General features: G+C 40.2%; 1 protein-coding gene across 2 annotated transcripts in view; it reads right to left on the minus strand.

Annotated features, from left to right (window-relative positions):
- Positions 1-30: 30 nt before the first annotated feature.
- Positions 31-19,897, minus strand: part of LOC106949062 (seizure protein 6 homolog) — a 116,759-nt gene continuing 96,892 nt past the window's right edge. Inside the window, exons 5-18 of one of the 2 annotated variants that reach the window (XM_015035057.1) lie at positions 19,323-19,508; positions 18,418-18,586; positions 17,547-17,713; positions 17,268-17,462; positions 15,034-15,172; positions 5,902-6,098; positions 4,754-4,948; positions 3,869-4,060; positions 3,535-3,729; positions 3,299-3,337; positions 3,087-3,195; positions 2,894-2,990; positions 1,722-1,795; positions 31-424 (exon numbers count right to left, since the gene is read on the minus strand). In XM_015035057.1, the coding sequence (XP_014890543.1) occupies positions 1,769-1,795; positions 2,894-2,990; positions 3,087-3,195; positions 3,299-3,337; positions 3,535-3,729; positions 3,869-4,060; positions 4,754-4,948; positions 5,902-6,098; positions 15,034-15,172; positions 17,268-17,462; positions 17,547-17,713; positions 18,418-18,586; positions 19,323-19,508 (1,907 nt within the window). In that variant the 3' untranslated portion in view covers positions 31-424; positions 1,722-1,768. Of the gene's footprint in view, positions 425-1,720; positions 1,796-2,893; positions 2,991-3,086; positions 3,196-3,298; positions 3,338-3,534; positions 3,730-3,868; positions 4,061-4,753; positions 4,949-5,901; positions 6,099-15,033; positions 15,173-17,267; positions 17,463-17,546; positions 17,714-18,417; positions 18,587-19,322; positions 19,509-19,897 lie in introns of those variants that run through there. The other variant, XM_015035058.1, reaches the window with a different exon arrangement.

Below are 19,897 nucleotides of genomic sequence, written 5' to 3' on the forward strand. Positions count from 1 at the left end.
AAAAAAAAAAAAAAAAAGTAATGATAAAATTTAAAAAAACTGGGGAATGTCAGGGATGGAAAAAAAAAAAAAAAAAAAAAGAACCCAAAAACAAAACAAAAATCAAACCATTTCCCTCCTCTTTAAATGTAACTCGCTGAGGCCATCGAAAAGTACTTAAAAACATACAATCACCAATGGTCATCGACGACTTACTTTATAAAAATATCACCATGGCGTTAAACAGGATCACAGATTCGACTGTGCAGGAGAGAGAGAGAGAGACTTATTTACATTGATACAAACATAGCAGAGGGTGATATTGATTCAAATCAAAATGTGGGCAAAAATGTAACCATGAGCAGTGCAGAGAGGGTCCCAAAAGCCAAAGCTTGAGCAGTTCCTGCTTTAAGTGGACACCTCTAAAAAAGTTTCTCATTTTGTCCTGTAAAAACCAGACAGATGACTTGATTAAAAATTTCACGAAAGTTACAGTTCAAGCTTAATATGTTTAATTAAGACATTCTTAGCACAGTTTTATGGTTTGACTGACACACAGATGCTGATTAGGTGAATATTTTTAACAAATCAAGCTACTGTTGACAGGTAATGACTTAAATACTGAGCAGAGTTTGTGTTTTTAATCATTCTTAAGTGTTCTGGTCGCTTGTTGTGGTTTATTTTATCCTTATAATGTCAACACAAAAGCCCCAATAAATAATTCAGAAACGAGTTGTTGATTATAACTATTGATTGTAACGGACTCTTTGGAAGGGAGCAGTTTCTGGGTTTTCACATTTAGGATAAATGTTGGTTTTTATTTCCAAAAGCTGTATTCTACAGTGTAGAGCAGCCATATTTAGCTTTTAGCTCCATATATGTTTTTATTTCAGATATTGAACTGGACACGCTCAAATGCACTAGAGATTCCCTAAACTAAAAACATTAAAAACATTCTTTGGTCACTACATATTGAAAACCAGAAATCGAAATTCAACTAGCTACGTGTATGCAATACTCATAACACATGCGACACTCACTCTCTCCCCTTTGACCGAACATGCAAGCGGGGCTTTTAAAAAAAACTTGTTCTGGAAGCAGTAAGCATAATTTATGTATATTTCTTCTTCTGTTTTTGGTGGTGAGTCATATTACCCGATTTCAAAGACTGCCTTTGAAGTTTCCCTAAACATTAAAACATTTTTCACTTTCACATTTACTGATTGATTAACATCAAAGAAAAAGAACAGGAAAGGAAACTATATTTAAGTAAAAAAAACAACTATAATGACAATTTATGCATAATTGGTATTTACTAGATAACAAGGGATGCTCCCGTCTCATTTCCTGATTTTGTTAGAGGTCCTAGTAAAAGTATTTTTAAATGTTCGATTTCAGAGACCCTGACTGAACTACACTTCTAATACCTGTTACAGGTCTGTTGTTTTATACGTCAGCCAAACTCCTAGAAAGCCATGTGGCTGTATTTGTAGAATTTACAACAACATAAGGAAATGGATATAGTCACAGTTCTTACGAAAACCTTCTACTATGATAGTTTACAGCAGTTTAATTAGCAATAAGTAATAAATAACAACAAGAACAAAAAGTAATAAATAATAAAAACTGCAACAAGATCAACATATGTGGAAATATTATTAGATAAAGCTAAAAACATGTGGCAGCAGGATCACTGGACAGTAAAACATGCTGCGGCTTTAGTTGTTGAAGGGAAATCTCACCTTGTAGTTGTTGTGCAGCAAAGCCAAAGTGGAAATACTGACAGGGTTTAGTATCTACAACGGGTCTGCCAATGCTGCAGGAGCAGAGAAAAGAAGAGCAATGGGGGACAGCTTAAAACTGCTAACACAAACATCAGCAATACCCATGTGCCGGTTAGCCTTGCATTGAAACAGAAGTCGTAGAAGTATACATGCCACTTGAACTTGGAGAGATTTATCATGTTACAACCACAAACTGCATTGCAATGCGTGTGAACACAAATCAGTGGATGATCGTGAAGTTAAAGGAAATAATTCATGCTTTTTTGTACTAAGACAAACTAATGTGCATGTATATGTTGCCCCTCTTACTCTAGCACCAACAGAAAAAAAAAATCCAGTGCAACCAATTTCATTTTTCCTGATAAAATAACGTCTGAATGCATATAGGTACTCGACTGCAATTGGTATCAGAGAAGAAGGGGCTGCATACAAACGCACACCGCAGAAACAAGGATTGAATTTGCATTTGTAATAGTAAGAAAAATAAAATAATAATAATAAAAATCTAAAATCTCCTTTACATCTCAGCATAATACAATACTTTTGACTCGTCTTTTAATAAACCAAATCCTGAAAGCTGGTTGCTTGGTGATTTTGGAGTAAGAGGGCTGGATGTAGGTGCAAACAAATTTGGCAAACCATGAAAGATTTTGTGTGCCCTAGTTTGTGTTGGTCTATCATGTAAAATAACAGAAATTTTAATGAAGGTCTGTCATTGTAATTTGCTAATATGTATGAGAAATAGCTGAAAGGGCATGAATACTTGCCCTTTAAGGCTTAAATTTGACATGTAAAGGGCATTTCAAATAAAATTAAGTATCATTATGTCATTATTACCACCTTTGCATGACAGTGTATATGCTGTGTTACAATACATCTGCCTATGTAACAGGGAACAGAAAGAAAAAAAAAAAACGCCACTAAACAGAAATGAAGTATGGAACATCCCAACAGGCAAATTATATCACAATGTTCGGCATTTGCTCCCACTGACGATACTGATGGTGATGGAGGATGAAGGTGCCCTCTGCTGGCGTGAAATGAGATGACGTTGGGATGGAGGAGGATCAGGACAGCACACTGGTGTTCTGCGAATCGACGTCCTGCATGCTCACGACATCCGTACTTACTCCACTTTCATAAATAGGGTTGTCGAAAGCCGACTCTTCCGTCATGTTGTCGTACGGTGGAGAGGACGTCGGCATTCTGACAGATTTCCCTTGAAGTCTGAGCAAAGAGTGGAAAAAAAACAAAACAGAGAACATTCTGCAAAGACTCCTTTGACTGCAAATACAGGGTATGAAGTTTAAAGATATTACTCACTTCGCAAAGTAGACATAAATCCCCAAAACAATCACCAAGACGATTGCAGTTGGAATAAAAACTGCAAGGGTAATATTGGTCCCCTCCATGCTGTAATCCATACTAACAACTAAAAAAAGAAAAAAAGAAAAACAGTCAATATTTTGTGCAATTTTCGCAACAAAGAAACATCGATATTAACTGGGTTTCAGACTCTTTGTAACATGGCTCACCATCAAGCCTTCGTTGATTCACATACTGCGCTGAAGACGCTACAAAGACACAAAATCTTCTTTGTCAAGAAGCTGTACAAAAATCACAGTGCACACCTACATACAACACTTTAGGTGTAGAAACAGTACAGTGTCAGAATCAATGTGAGACCGCGGTGCAATTCTAAATGTTGAGACAAAATGTAAAAAAAAAAAAAAAAAAAGGGGGAACGTTTGGCAAAATGACGACGCTTTACCTCTGCAGACAGGAGGAGTGCTGTTCCACTGCGACGGGTGGCCGGGGACACAATAGACGGTGGCACCACCCCGCAGCTCGTAGCCTGCAGTGCAGGAGAACGTGAGAGTCTCGCCCGCTTGATAAAAGGCCTTTTCAGAGCTCTGGATGCTGCTGGAAGCTGCACCGGGGTTTCTGCAAGGCTCGTACTTCTCAGCTGGAGATTGGAGGGGAAGAAAAAAAAACAAAAAAAAAAAACATTCGCAACGTCAGTCTTTGAAAGATTGACGACGTGAAGTAATTGTGGGGCTCTCGACTTTTGGAAATGTAACAAAAAATAGGTGCGAGTTACTTACGGACACACTTGGGCAGTCTGTCGCTCCACTTGGGTACCGCCGAGTCCCGGTTGTTGCAGGTGAGGAGACTGGAGCCAGACAGAACGTAGCCTTTGTTACAGATGAACTGCACGGTGGAGCCGACGTTGAAGCGGGGGCCAGTGATCACTTTACGACTGTGCTCCACGTTTCCTGGGTCTCGGCACGTCAGGACTGGTGAGTGCCACAACAAGGAGGGAATGAGAACTTGTTTACAGGCTGTAGGTATAAGAGCTGACGAGTTTAGAGCAGTCACAAATTCCCCAAAACAATAACCAAAATTATATATCACACTTTCTCTAAAGAACTGGCTAAAAAAGTTGGTGGAATAGTGACCAATGTGTTGGGAGGTTTGGAATTAGGGTTCTTTTTTTTTGTCTGAAGACTGAGAATAACGCAAACAAAAACTTGACGATAGATTTTATAAAATCTGTAAACGACAGAAGAAGCTGAAATAAACAGAAGTAGCTCAAGTAGTTGAAAGATATGACTACATTTTAAAGTTTGAATGGTGTTCATATGTGAAGTTATGTGGAAATAGTCAGTTGTGGAAGAACGCATAGTTTTCAGCACAACTTCTCAGCAGTTATGGGATGGTCCATTCATTTCAACAGGGCCCAAGATGATCACAAAAAGCTGAACATTTCATAAACCGTCCTGAATGAGCATAATATGGTAAAAGTCGAATGGTTCAAATAGCACAATATATGCAGAAGTGTACGGGGAAAAAAAAAAAAAGTGGAGGAGCTCAAGAGCGTGAATGACTTTTGCACAACGTTTTGCAAACGGAATTGCAGACATCCTCAGAGTACATCAATTATGTACCATATGAATAAACTAAGAAGACATCCATCGGCCCCATCTCACCTTCATCACACTTCGGCACGTCGCCGCTCCAAGTAAGATCCCACTGGCACATGAGGATCTCGGAGCCTACCAACGCATATCCCGGGTAGCACTGGTAGGTGACCACTGTGCCATGGATGAGATCGGGGTGGGATGTGCTCTTCCAGCCGTTGGGGATCTCCGGCAGTTCAGGACAAGTGTCATTCCTTGGCACCTCTGTGAACAATTGAGCAGTGGGTCAAAAATGAGAAAAAGAAATTGTACTAGACAAAACCGAAGCATTTTTTTATATAATAAAATACAAACCAGAATAGCATTAAACAGCCTTAAGGAGAGTGAAGCATTAATATGTAACAGCCTCGGTGGGGAAGGAGGATGACGGCACAATTGTGTGTGTTTTGCTGTGGTCTAGAAAGCCACTGTTGGAGAGGAAACTCTAAATAGAAGACTGCGATGTGCTGGAAGGAACACAGCATGTAATCTGGCAGCCGTCAGTCTCTTCATAGATGGCCAGCAGCATAAAAACATTGGGTGAAAGCGGTTGATATTGATGTCTGTGCTATTATTGTGCTTCTTTGTTTGGTGTTGCTTAATTTTGTGCATCTGAGGTAAGAAAAAAAAAAAGACTGACAGCAGCACAGCAGGAGATGGAAGGATAGAGGCAACGGTTACATTCCATCGCTCGGCTTCAAAAATATATTCCACACATGTTCTTTGTGTGAGGTGTAGGGGGGGAGAGGTTTGCCCAAGATGGTTTAATTTTAAGTTATTGATTTTATTTGAACATTCTACAAGCACCAGTTCCTTTAGAAAAATATTTCAAAGTCTTGGAGAAGTATTCGTACCCCTTGACCTTTTTCGACATGCTGTGGGAATATTGGGGGGTACATAACGTTCATCGAAGCTATTTTGCAAAATAAAATTAAAAAAAAAAAAAAAGGGCAATGATGAAAGTTGTTAAAGACATATACCGCAAAAGAATTGCACCTTTGGCTAAAATGAAAGTTGGGTGAACATTATATTGACTCAAGGGCATTAAATATAGATGTACACCTCACTTTCCAGGTTTTAAACACACATGAAGTTATGATAATCCACATTCAAATACGTGGATGGATCTGACAAAACGTGAAAAACTTCAAAGTGCACATGTGCTACGCCCAGCTTACCAAAGAAGTGAACTACAAAGCCGTTGTTGTAGCCGTAGATGTTAGTGGCAGGATCGGACTGGAACTGAATAGTGACGTCAGCCATGGACGTGTAGAGTTTGAAGTGCGGCCGCGCGCCGCTGTACTGGCCCAGAATGTTGCCCGTCAGGTCGTCACCGTCGTAGAATGTAAGTTGGTCGTTTTTACCCAGATTGAGACTGAAAAAAAACGAACAAACAAAAAAAGCCACACCCATGAAGGCACACATAAAAAGAATTTACAACTCCGTGGTAGCGAAGGAGCGTTAAGTTCGTGACGTGTTTATTAGCCGGTGAAAGGAGAAACCGGAGATGTAGGGTGATGTCAGCAATACTTTGAGATTTGTAATTCTGTTTGTATTGGAACAGAACGGTGCAGAGTAAACACTAAATAATTTACAACCTGCTAGCCTCAATTGCTTCAATACATAATGCTGTGGATCTACAGGAGGGGCATATGACTACATTGGAGGCGTCCAAGGTGAGGGACAAATTAAAGAAACAAATGAACATTCAATGTAAATGTGGGGAAATGTCAACAACGGATGAGAATCAACATTGGAAAGTTAAAATGGGACAGAAAGACATGATGAAAATACAATGACTGTCAATCCAAATATTGAAATCTTATCTAGATTGTAAAGTATTCGTAACTTTTGGACATTTTTACTTTTTGTCAAGGTCAAGCCACAAATTTCAGTTTATTTTATTTGGTTCTTATGTGGTGAAGTAGTTTATCACCATGGAAAGAAAATGATAAACATTTCAGAAACATTATCTGCAACTGAGCCTCAAAAATGTATCTGTGCTCCTTCTACTGTAATTACACAATCGAGTGCTGCAAGTTGTGGACATTTAAGTACAAACCGAATTGTTTTGCCAGGTCTTCTCTGCAAAAAAAAACAAACACACACACACGCACACGCACACACACACACAAAAACAGAAAAAAAAACAAAAAAACAACAACAACAACAAAAAACACAATATCTGCCAGATTGGATGAAAGTATATATGAAATCAAAATTCACATTTCTCAGTAGTTTTTAAGTTTGCACTTTGAGTTGGCTATTTCAACTCAGGAATATGCTTCGACAAAACCCATTCTATTGCAGTTCTGGATGCATGTTTGGAATCATTGGAAGTCTCAAATCTTTTGCTCAAACAGGTTTCCCTTAAGTAAGGATTAATCTATTAAAATTATACCACCAAATGGCATCTTTTCAAAATGGGTTGCAGATTGAGAGGGGAAGAGACCTTTGGGGATACACATCACATATGTACCATCTAACACCAGGCTGCCGCTAAAGTACAAGAATATATTGAGAAACTGTGTCTGCTTTGACTTTATTAACACAGACCAGAATTAAATCAATAAGGGAGACTTGGCTTGTCTTCAAGAGTGACCACATGCTGATGAGCATCTTATTTATCAGACCTAGATTGCTTTGAGCAGAGAAAGTGAGATTTCTACCATTTTTATTAAAATGTCTTTTAGCTCTGACCAGTCACCTTTTCTTCAGTACAACCATAAGATGTCAGTTTGATTTTCAACGCACAAGGACATGTGAAAGCATTGCAATATTTTGCACGAAATATTAGTTGCATGCGTCTCACACACCAGACCTGACAAGCTCCAGAGGCTTCTCTTTCCACAAAAGACTCACTTCGTGTGTGTGTGTGTGTGTGTGTGTGTGTGTGTGTCCACCGAGGGTTGTTGGCGTCATCTGTTGTGAAGCAGCTCTGCACATTTGAACACCCAGTTCTTTTCATCATCGTCATCGCACTCGGGGTCTGCTTGTGCCGAGAGATTACGTTGGCTCGTGCAACGCGGACGCCGTGGTAAAAAAAAAAAAAAAGAGAAGCTGTGCCAAAACCTTTTTTTTTTTCTTTTTTTTTTAATGAGGGACAACCAGTGGGAAAGCTCTAACACTCGGCTGGCTGACCACTTGAGTCATTTCATCAGTCTGTCAGTGGAGGACAAATTTGCAAGGAATTGCCTACAAAGCCAGCAGACTGCTGCCAAAACCCATCTGAGTCACAAATGAAGTGCAGTGCTGTTAAATCTGAGACTTGCTGTGATGCAAGAATCAATGGCACATAAACATGTAAAGTAGTCCTAACAGAGCCACAAAAGCAAAATGTAAATCCACTTACTTTTGGAGAAAGTTCTTGTTCCAGAAACAACTAGTGACAATATCGACTTGTGCAATAAAGTACTTCTTCTAACTTATATAGATAAAGTGCACTGCAGATGTTTTCATACGCCGTAATTTTCTTCAAAAACCTTAATGTACTGTATTTAGTTGCATTGTGTGTGACAGACCAACAACAAGTAGAGGATAATTGTGACTTGAAATTATTCACTGTGACATCTTTAAATTAAATCCAAAGGAATTGGCTTTAGACGTCAAATAATTACAAAATATATTCCATCTGTGTGCAATTAAATCACATAGTTATACCCAACCTGTAAACGTGTAACTTTTTAACCTATGTGAAATAAAAATTAAGGAGACTTGGTGTAACATCAAGACCTGTCTTTTGTGTTGCTTTTAACGGCTTGAGAGCATGAATATTGGGATCAAGGGTGGAATTCACAACGTCGACTCTGCCGTGTTACTTTCGCTGTGATGTCAACATCTCTCTTTTTTCACACTCAAGTATCAAGCGACTGGGAATTTCATCTTACTGCTGCTTGAGTGCCCACAGGTTTTCAGGTAATTACTAGCGAAATGAGCTAAAAAGCGAACGATAATGTCACGTTACAGGTTTAGTTTTGAGCATCCAGCATTCGGAGGCGAGTGAGTAGTTCTTGATGTAGACAGCACATTGTAGAGTGAGATTAAATGATGTTATTTTTTTTGGTTATTGTGGTGATATTTGTGTTGCTGCACAGGAACACATGATGTGTGAGAGGTGTGGCACTCGTGGTAAAAATCTTTTGACTTGGCTAGTCAAATGTGCAATACAGTGATACTAAAGTGTTATTGTATGCTTTTGTCTTTTTACACCATTAAAACAAACCGTAGAAGTGAAATATGTTGATGAAGGTATAACAATGCCTTTTACACCAAACACCAGCCCCATGGTGAAACATGGTGGTGACAACATAATGATGTTAGGATGCTTTCCTTCAGCAGGAAGATGGAAGCCGATGGGAGTTATTGAGAGGACTGAGATAAGACCAGGGTGATCCTTGAAGAAAAATATGTTAGAGCCAGCAAAAGATATGTAAGGCTAGCAGAGACTTGCAGCTGCAATTTCAGTGGAAATATATACCTTTGCAGTAAGAGGACTTCCGGAAATCTCTTATCTGGACGCGTCTTTCTGCTATTAGCGAATGAACTGTAATGGCAAATCAAATCTTCCTTTCGATTTTTTTTTTTCAACCGGATAAGGTACGAATTTCAACAGCTTACTTTTTGCTCAATGTGTGTGTAACATCTGATTTCAGTCAGCCATCCAAACCCCTATTGGAATATCAGCCACAGGTGATTTTTTTTTCTCCCTCCTTTCTTTTCTCTATCAGTGGTGCTTTCATGGCCTGCAGGTTAACAGACCTTCCAGATGGCCTCGTCCTATTTAGTCAGAATAAAACCTCGGGTGACATCTGTGAGACACACAAGTTGGTTTATTTCTTAGTGAATTATTTCGCTTTCCTCTACCTGCTGATTATGTCATCAAGGCTTCCCAGTTCTCAGCATTTTATTGTTTCCCCTCCAAATATAACTCCCCTTGATTTCAGGATACAGTTGAGGGAAGGACATTTGTTTGCCAGTTGGCAGTCTCGCCGAGTGATTACCTTCGGTCACGGCATTTTATCTCTTTTTAAAAGAAGTCCCTCCATTTACTGTGAGTAATTTAGAATTTTGCCACCATTGGAGGTTTAAATGACTGATTGTATTAACTTAACAGACCACTTTGAGTGCGTCCACGATCATGGTGCCAGAACAGAAGAATCCAAATGTGTAAGTGCCTTTTCAGACCTCTGACAGGTGGCTCTTTTAAGACTACTGGAATGCTGTGGGGCCACTGTCTATGACCTGGAAGCAGCCAGCGGCAAGAACGACTTAATAATGAGTGACCCGTAGGAATAAAGTGAAACAAAATAACATGCACACAAAATTGAACAGCACTTTCTTGAAATGTAAAGAACAATTTTGATTAGTGTGCCGTCACTGTGCCTCGGAAAAATATCAATGCCCCTTGAGCACATTGTGTCCTTCCACGACGACAGACTTTATTGTGTTTTATTGAGACTTTATGCTAAATAGCAAAACGCAATTTTGTTACGTTTTCAAAAAAACAGTTTTACATCTGAAAACTGAGGCATTCGTTTTTATTCAGCCTCCGTGAATCAAAACCTGTGGCTGAAATTACAGTCACAAGTGTTTTAGGATGTCAAGAAAGTTAGGTTCTATTCAGATTTAAGTCTCAAACTTTTCATGTTTGAGAAGTCGGCTGTTCTCAAACATGAACATGAGCACCACCGAGCATCATCAGTGCAGTGATGGCTAAACTTTGTTTGGGGGAGTTTTGTTCTGCTGGAAGGCGAATCTCTGCTCCCGCTGAAGAAAAACATCCTCAAGTCATGATGCTGTCGTGTGTCACTATGGGGATGGTGTGTTCAGGATGTCGCGCAGCATTAGTTTCCTAGCATAGAAACTCCTTGTAAATGAGTCTGTCCTTTAAGAAGGATATTTTTTTAAGGTTTTATTGACTCTAGTGACCTTTATTTCATAATGGATTGACAGAAAAGCGGGTAATAAGAGAAGGGGGAAGATATGCGGCAAAGGTCGCCAGGCTGGGAATCGAACCTGCAACAGCCAGGCTAAGAACTAAGGCCTCCATATGTTGGTTAACCCCTGCAGCACCACAGCACACCTGGATGTTGTTATAAACCTTACTAGTATTTAACATTCTCCAAAATGATCTATATACATGTCTGGTGTATCTTTTGTGACGTTGACGTGGTTTGTTGACTAGTTTTCTCCAATGTACCTCTGATTCTTGCACAGCTTGTATTTATTTGCACAAAGTTTAACTAGTGAGCCAACTTCTGAAGGCAATTAGTTCCACTGGATTTTATTTCGAAGTTGTACAGTAAAAGAGGGTAGAAAACAAAGTCCTGCCCGACTTTAAACTCAAAAGTCGTCTTCCACGTCATAATTATGTTATTATTTAATGTTGGTCCAATGCACAAAAGCCAAATGTAGCGACTGAAGTTTCTGGTTGCAAGGTGACAAAACATATTAATGAGCAGTCATGAAAGGCACTGTATCTGATGAAATATTTCAGCTTGAAAACACGGTCTTGACCTTTTCAAACTTTTGGAGTGCCGTTTTGAGAAAGAACTTGGGAGAAGCTCTCTGCATACCAATCACACCGACTCAGCTCAGCAGACAGGATGAGGAGAGAACAGTTGTTTTTCACAGGCCTCTAGGCATTTGTCTCCTTCACCAACCTGACAACTTTAGAAAAGCCACAGCTAATCTCCAGAAACTCGGACAGAATAGGAATTGCTTTCATTGTCACGCTTTTAGGAGAAAGCTTCTTAATCTTCCTAACATGGAGATTATGCATTTAGATTTTTTTTTTTTTTTTTTTTTGCAGCTTCATATAAATTTGAAGCACAAAAAGATACCGTATAATATACACTGACTTATGGGATAGCATGTAATTCTCAGAAACTCCACTAGAGGATGCAACCAACCCAAACTAAAACGCCCCTGTTCCTGGTCAGTAAACATACATAACACTTTAAAGTGGCGCACGCAGTGCAATCGGAATGTTAATCTATATTTGAAGCATTTACTGAGGTGTATCCTACAGGTGGGAATATCAGCTGTAACCTCTTGTTTCTGGCTCCTGGTCAAGCCATGCTCCGCACTAATTAGCAAAGAGCCAGCCCTCCTGTTTGGCCTAAATTAATTAATCAGTCCTCATTATGCACACTGCTCCTCTGTAATTGCCAGCACAGGCACAGTGATGAATGATAACAGAGAAAACATTCTCATTAATGTGGAAAAGTGTGTTCCCACCCTTATAATGAGACAGCTCTCATACACAAGAGCCGTTTTGCACACAAACACACCTTTGACACAAATTGCACGTTGACCAAGCCTATAGGAATGCTGTTTCTCAAGCTAAACGGAGCGGACACAGAGGTAACGGTGGGGTCCGCTGGGATCAGAGGGGCTGCCACGACAGCCACGCCTGACCGACTTTGAGATAAACTAAAGCCGGACGCGGCGCTATTAATTTACAGCGAGCTGCCTCTTGTGGCCCAGATTAAAACAAACATCCAACAGGTAGAATTTAAAGAGAAATCCCTGAATTAAAATCAGATTACCTCAAACCGAACTTGTTTACATGTGCTTTGTTCTCTTAGCTTTTGTTATCCGAGGTACCCTGGTAGACTTTCAACATCAGACATTCATCACAAAGTTCTAATCTTGATCTAAAGAACAGAGAGGGATGCCGGGTCACACAAAGCCCTGTGTGGCATTCCGACACAGGGCTGTTATTCTGTGGAAAAAATCCAAGTGATGGCTCATATCCTAGTGCTCATAAGCCTGAAAGATAGCTTAGGAAAACCATGTCCTTCACAAATGTCACTGAGATCTATCTGCTTGTTTTGTGTTAATTCAACCAGTAAAAGAAAATCAGCCGCATAGGTGTAATTATTGCCCGTCTTTCGACCTTTTTCTTTCAAAATTCCATTGTTTTCCTTATTTAGCCCAACACTGCTTTAGCTGTGCTCAGGATCTTCGCGCAATATTTAACTCTCCGCAATCCAAAACATGTTTTGGGTTACGCACAAACTTATTTTGCGAAGCAAATGTTTTCATCTGGTTGACATAAACAACAACAAAAAAAACCCTCTTCTGTTTCAGGATAAGAGTAGGGCAGAGGTGAGCTTCAGGATCACAGGTTGGGTTAGGTGTCAGCACTGAGATGAGGTTACCCACTGAGCATTTTGGAGTTGAAAATACATTTGAATAATATCAAACTGTTCATAGGCATCTAGTCTTAAAAGGCATTGGTACCTCAATCTATCTTGCTTCAGCTGAAATTGACAAGAACAAGGAATATCTGGATTTGAATTTAGGATTTTTAACATAATCTTGAGTAGATTAGCTAAACAAATACACACTTTAAGTCAGGAGCACCCAAGTCCTTAAGAGTGCCCTCCTTTAAACACAGCTGGGTCAAATGAGTGGCTCTTTTAGCAGACCTCTGCAGAGTGGAGCTACTGCCAGTAACTCAGGCATGTTGGAACAAGGTGGTCATGGATTTATTTACATTGGTAAATAAGTATTGATTGAATAAGTATTTAAAAAAAAATACAAATTTGAATCTTAACTTTCAAATATTCCACCAGTGCTGCATCATTGCTGTGTTACATAAGAACAACTTGAGCACAGTTGCCACTGTATGCAGATGTAGTTCTGCTTGGAAATATAATGAATGATCAACAGCAAACGTTTTTTTTCTTCTTTTTTCCTTTCATGCAAACAAAATGAACGTTATCTCTTTTGATATCAGGAAAGCATCTGGAAGTCGTTGCGCATTCAGTGTTATTGCTTGAGTGCTTTGTGACACGTTAGATTACAGTGTGTGTCATCTGCCATCCTCCAGCACGGCACAGCTCAAATATGTTACAAATGGAAAAAGAAAAGTGGAAATTAATTCATACTGAATCAAAAGAGGCAGTCTATAAGCTCTGGCGTAATCTTTGAAACATTTCTGCATGATTTGCAAATTTTTTTTTTGTAAACCTTATGACTTTCTAAATTAGGTCAATGTGCAGCTCTAGCTAATGTTAGCAGGTCCTTTGCTCAGTAGGTAGGCCATAAAAACACAGAAATAATAAGACGAGGCTCGGAAGTGGTGGGATCTGAAGCTGTTTCGCCTAAGAACACGCATTTCTGTGTTTTTCTTCTTTCAAATATTGACGTCGTCGCCACCTACTCGACACGCTCAACATTTCTGACTGAAATTTCAGATGGCGTACGAGTAGAAATAATGAACGAGCGGATGAAAGATACCTGTTTAGAGCTGCATTCATGGAACAAGTACTAGACAGACAGCGGTCTGTTGCAGCAGAAGACATTTTCTCTTTGTCCTCAAGAAAAAAAAGTATGGATTTGGAAAAGGCAGCATTTGAAGGAATCAACTGCAAGCCTGTGCAAACGAGGAATCCAACCAGTACACCAGCTACAGCCTGAGTCTTTCCACAGTCTTTGTTTGGTGGGACCTCAGGCGAATTCCTGCCAGCTTAATTTTAACCTCTCGCTGTGCCTCTGCAACTGCTTTGAGCAATAAAACAAATCACTTGTGCTGTATTGTTTTGTGTCAAGACGGATGAACACGCTGAAACGGTCGAATCCCTCATCCGAAACAAGCGGATGAATCTATACAGGATAACGAGACAACATTTGAATTTCTATACAACACTTGAATCATTTTTTTTTTCTTGGTTTTAGAGAAATGCTCAATGCGCCGTAAAAAGAAATCAAGGTTATGGGTTATTTTTTTCTCTTAATTTAAGACCAATAAGAGGTGCGGAGACGGGAGAAACAGATGTCTGCGTGTGTTTGCGCAAGTGTGATTATGTGAGACGGGAGCTCGCGAAGGTGAAGAGTGAAGGTGACACACACAGTGTGCGTGTGTCCATTATGACATCTGTCCGTGTGTGCTGGATTCCATTTGGGCGGACTGGATAAGTGGCTCAGAGTAGTTCACTTGCCAGAGCATATTCATTTCAAAGCCAACTCCGAGGCAAACACCAGGGAAGTGGGAGCAGGGAGGCTTACTGGCTAATCTGGTCAGAGAGCGAGCTGGAAGCAGGACAGAATCCTTAATGTAGGCGGATGTAAAAATTAAAAAAAAAAAAAAAAAAAAAAATCTAATTAATGAGCGCTGCCACGGAAAGATTTCTCTTTGTGCACAAGCCTGCTGCGATAAGAAAACAGATGAGCAAGTAACGGGAAAAGTCTGTGTTTGAAACAAGAGATGGAGTGTTAAACGCTAGCAGCTCAATCTGACCTCCTCCCTGACTTTCCCCCCTGTATGAGTTCCAGTCTGAGACCTGTGCATGGGCTCTTACACTTGGATGTCAAGCATGATCCTTTTGTCCTCTTCCACATGGATGCCCCAGATGCAGTCCTGCCCCTTGTCGTAGGCCTCGGGCCAATTAGGAGACAACACCACTCCAGCAGAGTCTGTGATCTCTCCGCTGCACACAGCTGTAACACACAGAGACAGCAAAGTCAACAACACAAGGAAACAAACTGCAGCCAATTTACAGGCGGAGGAGTACGATCGAGCCTCTGAAACGCAAACGCTGGTGCAGGGAGATCCTGTTTATTTTAATTTTTTTATTTAATTCAATGAATCCTGACTTTAAAGGATGAGTGCAATGGAACGTGCACGCTGCTCGGCAGGATCATTGTAAAGCTGTGTACCAGCAATGAGCTACGTGGCGACCATGACCCAGAAGAGCAAAGAATTTAATTTTCCCATATCTGGCTTTACAAGAACGCTTTTCAATTTTACTCTGTGATAGAGGGACCAGGCAGGCATTAAAGCAACCAAAGTATGGTCAGCAAATTGTGTGTATGCGTGAGCGTGTGGCCTTGTATTTGATACATTGCAGGGCTTTCGGAGTGATGGGTTAGGTTTACGGCTGAGGTGTGAATTGAGTTTAGATTAGATTTAGGGTCAGGGTTGGGGTTAGGCAACAAAAAGTAATAAAAAAAATTAATAAAAGTCAATGCAAAGTCCTTGTGAAGAAAGTAAGATGTTCTATATGTGTACATAAGATGAATGTTATAGAGAGCAGGCTGTTATTAAGTACTGTACATAGTCTGCGCTCTGTGGAGAGTTCAATTCAGGGCAGCTATTGTGTGCCTTTAATCTTGAGCACTTGAAAAATCTGCCCTGCAAGCACACATATCAAAGTAAATCATTCCTATGATCTTAAGAGGGAATTTATCACGGATCAGAGCAAACCAGTTCAGGAAGACACAGTTAAATGCTTTTTGGATTTAATGTCTGAACAAAAGACATCCCCACCTACTGAAATGATCAAGCAAACACCATGAAATCCTTAGATTGTTAGGCCAGGCATATCTGGCTAGTGTTTTTTTTTTTGTTGACTTATTTAAAACATAATAATAAAATAAGACTTGATGCTTTATAAGAATGATGATAATGAGATTGTCATGGCATAATCACTTCGTATTACAAAATACCACGATGATATAAAATTTACATTCAAAATATTTCATTTAGATTTGAAACACTTGTGCAATGCGCTCACTGCCTTTATTTAAAATCAAATCTATTCCTTCTAATATTTCCCACAGCTGTTTAAATAATCTAACATCTTAATCACTACATTTGTAATAATTTCAAAATTTATGGGTACATTTAGGCAAATTTTAATAGCATTTTTCATAATTGTGCTTAATGGGCTGAATATTTTTGCTTCATAAAAGTAAAACAGTTATCAGTTGCTCAATTAGGCCTCATCCTGTGTAGCCAGGTTGCAGTGAGTGTCTTAACAGACATTCTGCCTGTAGCTTACCAGCTGTAATAAAAAAGCCATAACTGTGTTTTTTTTTTATGCTTCATCAGCCAGAGACATTTCTGAACAGACAAATGTGACAGTTTTATTATCCAAAAGAAAAAAAAAAAAAAAGAACTGCCACAATTTTAAGCTGACATGCGGTGCAACAACAGGTGGGGGAGGGACATTACTGTGTTAGTATGTGCTTCGAATAAACGGTGGTTATTCTATCAGTTTGTCTGGGATCTCATTAGAAGGACTCTAACCTATAGGAAACACTAGATAAAAAAAAAAAACTGTCAGCAAACAATATAATGGCTTTTTATTTGAGGCATAATCATATTTTTCTAGCCAAGTGTTTTTTGTTTTTTTATTTGTTACCTTTTCAACTACAACCACAAAAACCTCTAGAACATCTATATTCGTCTGTAAGTGTGTTATGTTCAGAACTGTTTTCTTCGGTTCCTTAAAGCGCATTTATTTTATGGCAACTTTGTCTGCCAGAAATGGACAACTAGGTGTCGTGACAAATGAAATCATAATAACATTATGAAGAAGTACTCCCTTCTCACGCTGTGCAATATTTTCTACTTGAAGAACGTGCCCAGGGACGGGGATGGGGACGAGGTTTAATGGAGGAGATGGATGAGATGCACGTGGAAATATGAGCCGTATTCCCATACGTATGAAGACAGCAAACACAGAGGAAGGCCAACTGAGCAGGATGTGAATGGGTTAAAATGGGATTCGGACAAAATCTGTTCGCTCACCCCTGCAGGCGGGCTCCGTCTCGTTCCACTGTGGGTTTTGAGAATCCACGCACTCAATCACTACGGAACCTTGCTCCAGCGTGTAGCCAGGATTACATGAGAATTCAACTACCGCTCCCATGCTGTAGGTGGAGTCACTGCTGCTGAAGTTGCCGTACTTTACAAAAGGCTCATAGCACATCCCTTTGGCAAAGGCTGCATTAACAAAGCAAATAGTTAGACTTGCTGACGTCGCCTTGTACAAAATGAGTCACTCCGCAGTCCGCGTGATCTGCTTGCCTTCGTATCTGATGGCTGCTCCGGTGGATGTCATCGTCCCATCTGTGGTGAACTCCACAAACAGGTGACGGCCGGTGCTGAGCACGCCCTCGTTTGGCAAGTATTCCACTTCGTAGGAGTCATATACAGGTGGAGAGTCAATGTTGTTTCCATTTTTTATCAGCAGCCTATTTGGAAACACACACCAGCAAAAACAGTCCTGTGAATTAGACTGGGAAGTAAAAACCGAAAAAAATAAAATAAAAAATTACTTTCCACGAGACTCTTCTAGTTGCAGTTGCAACTGCTTTGTGGTAATATCCCAGATCGGTCTTGTAATAAGACGAATGACCATGCATGACAGCAGCCACGTCCATCAGTTGATTCAATTGAAAATGTAATGAATCTGCTGTCCCCTATTTCATGCTACATCAGCCTCCTCAATTCACTGGACTTAAAGAACGCTCTTAAAGGATTGTAGTGACAATACATGCTTTCAAATTCATCCATTACTCTAAAGACTTTGGTCATTAATGACCCTTGAGAATGTAATGCTCTGTTCACATGGATAATGTCATTCAGATGGAGAGTTTAGGGCTTGATAGTATCAGCTATTAGCTAAAGAGAAACACAACAGCAAGTCCAACGTGTTGACTTGTCCTGCAATTTCTTCAGATCTTAATCCCAATGAGCATCTGTGGGATGTAGAGTACAAATAATTAGTCTAAACTTTACAATTGGTAAGGTCTAATGGATCCGTTAGTAAAGGTCTGAGGAAGCCGGTAAACTCCTATTGGACTAGTTGAGTCTCTTTCTCTCCTAACAGGTCTTTATGAGGCTTTTTTTTTTGGCTTGTTTTTCTTTTTCAGAATTATGTCAGGTATAGCCCAACCTGTCGTCATCCTCTGCCAGAGCAACCTTCTCGAAGTGAATGTGAAGCCGGTGGCCTTCGGGGGCTTCCAGTACCCAGTGGCAGGTCAGATTGTTGCTGTAGTTGCCAGGGAAACCAGGAGAGACGATACGACCATAGGTGGCATTCTTTATCATCCCCCCACAGGACGCTATATGAGAAGAAACCGAGCAAGAGAAGGGAGCAAGAGGATAAAGAGTTAGAGGGTAAAAGCTAGATGAGAAATGTAATGAAACTATGGAAGGGGGATTTCAGAGAAAAGTCACTGTCTGTGCACAGATTGCATCAATATCCAATGGACTGTGGCTGTGCAACACCAGGCAGCTCTCCTGGGCCTAAGAGTGTCTTAACGCGGCAAAATGGCAGCGGTAATGCTATCAGCCGAGAGCAGCTGCATGCAGGCGATGTGAAAGGCCGGAACAGGAAGATGAGCCTTTACAAGCAGGAGACTGACAGCCACATGTGCTAATCAAGGCAGCCAGGTCCGACAGCTTTGTTTTGTCCCCGTCTCTAAAGAATAGCTCCCTGTGCACAGTTGGTCTCTCAAATCAACTCAGTGGGAGACACTCTGGTGAAAAGCGTTCATTAATCAAAATTACCAGTTTTCTTCAGGAAGGCTGAAGAAAAAAAAAAAAAAAAGTCTTGCTTTGTTTTCGAGAGCTCGATTTTGTTCTCGATTTCAGTTGTTAAAAATGTTAGGAGTTTCATTCTTAGCGAGATGTTTGTCAGATAGTGAAAAACTTTATAGCTTGGTTTAATGTAACACAAAAGTCAAATAAACCAAACCAAATCACACATAGGCATGGCTGCGGTCCCTAATACCGGATTCCAATTCCAGCTGCAGATATTCATTTGAATAAACTTGGCAGAGGAATTAGTTGCCTTACCTATGCATTGAGGTTCTTTTCCACTCCAGTAGGGTGTAGTTGCGTTGCGGCATGTGAGCATTTTGGGACCTTGCAACTTGTATCCAGTAAAACAGCTGAAGTAGGCCTCCCCGCTGGCGTGGAGATGGGTCACTGAGACTTCTCCACCCGCAGGCTCTTTGGGGAATGTACAGCTGAGCACAAAAGCTGAAGTGAAGAGAAAGCCACAGAAAGAAAACAGAAAATAGAGGCATCTTTAATCAGCTATGATAGATAGATAGATATTTCCTATGGAGCAAAAATAAACAGATAATTTGCATACAATTCTGAACAGACAAAATCCTGTCCTACAATGTGCACAACCGCTGTTATTTTGAATCTGTGCTTTGTATGTGTTCGCCATGTTGTGTCCCCCTCTAAATCACTGTTTATCACTGTTAAATATTTGCATATAGAAGGGGAGTGGTCTTTTGTTGCCCATTATTTCTTCAAACAAATCAAACACCACATTTCAGCCAACTGTCTCAGTCCTTGTCGAACGTTCACACAATTAGAATCGGTGTGAAATCGAGCATTGGCTCGCTTTCTAGCCTCCA

This window comes from Poecilia latipinna, unplaced genomic scaffold (genome assembly GCF_001443285.1).
Source record: "Poecilia latipinna isolate Pla-1442-1.1 unplaced genomic scaffold, P_latipinna-1.0 Scaffold322, whole genome shotgun sequence".
In the NCBI taxonomy this organism is placed as follows: Eukaryota; Metazoa; Chordata; class Actinopteri; order Cyprinodontiformes; family Poeciliidae; genus Poecilia; species Poecilia latipinna.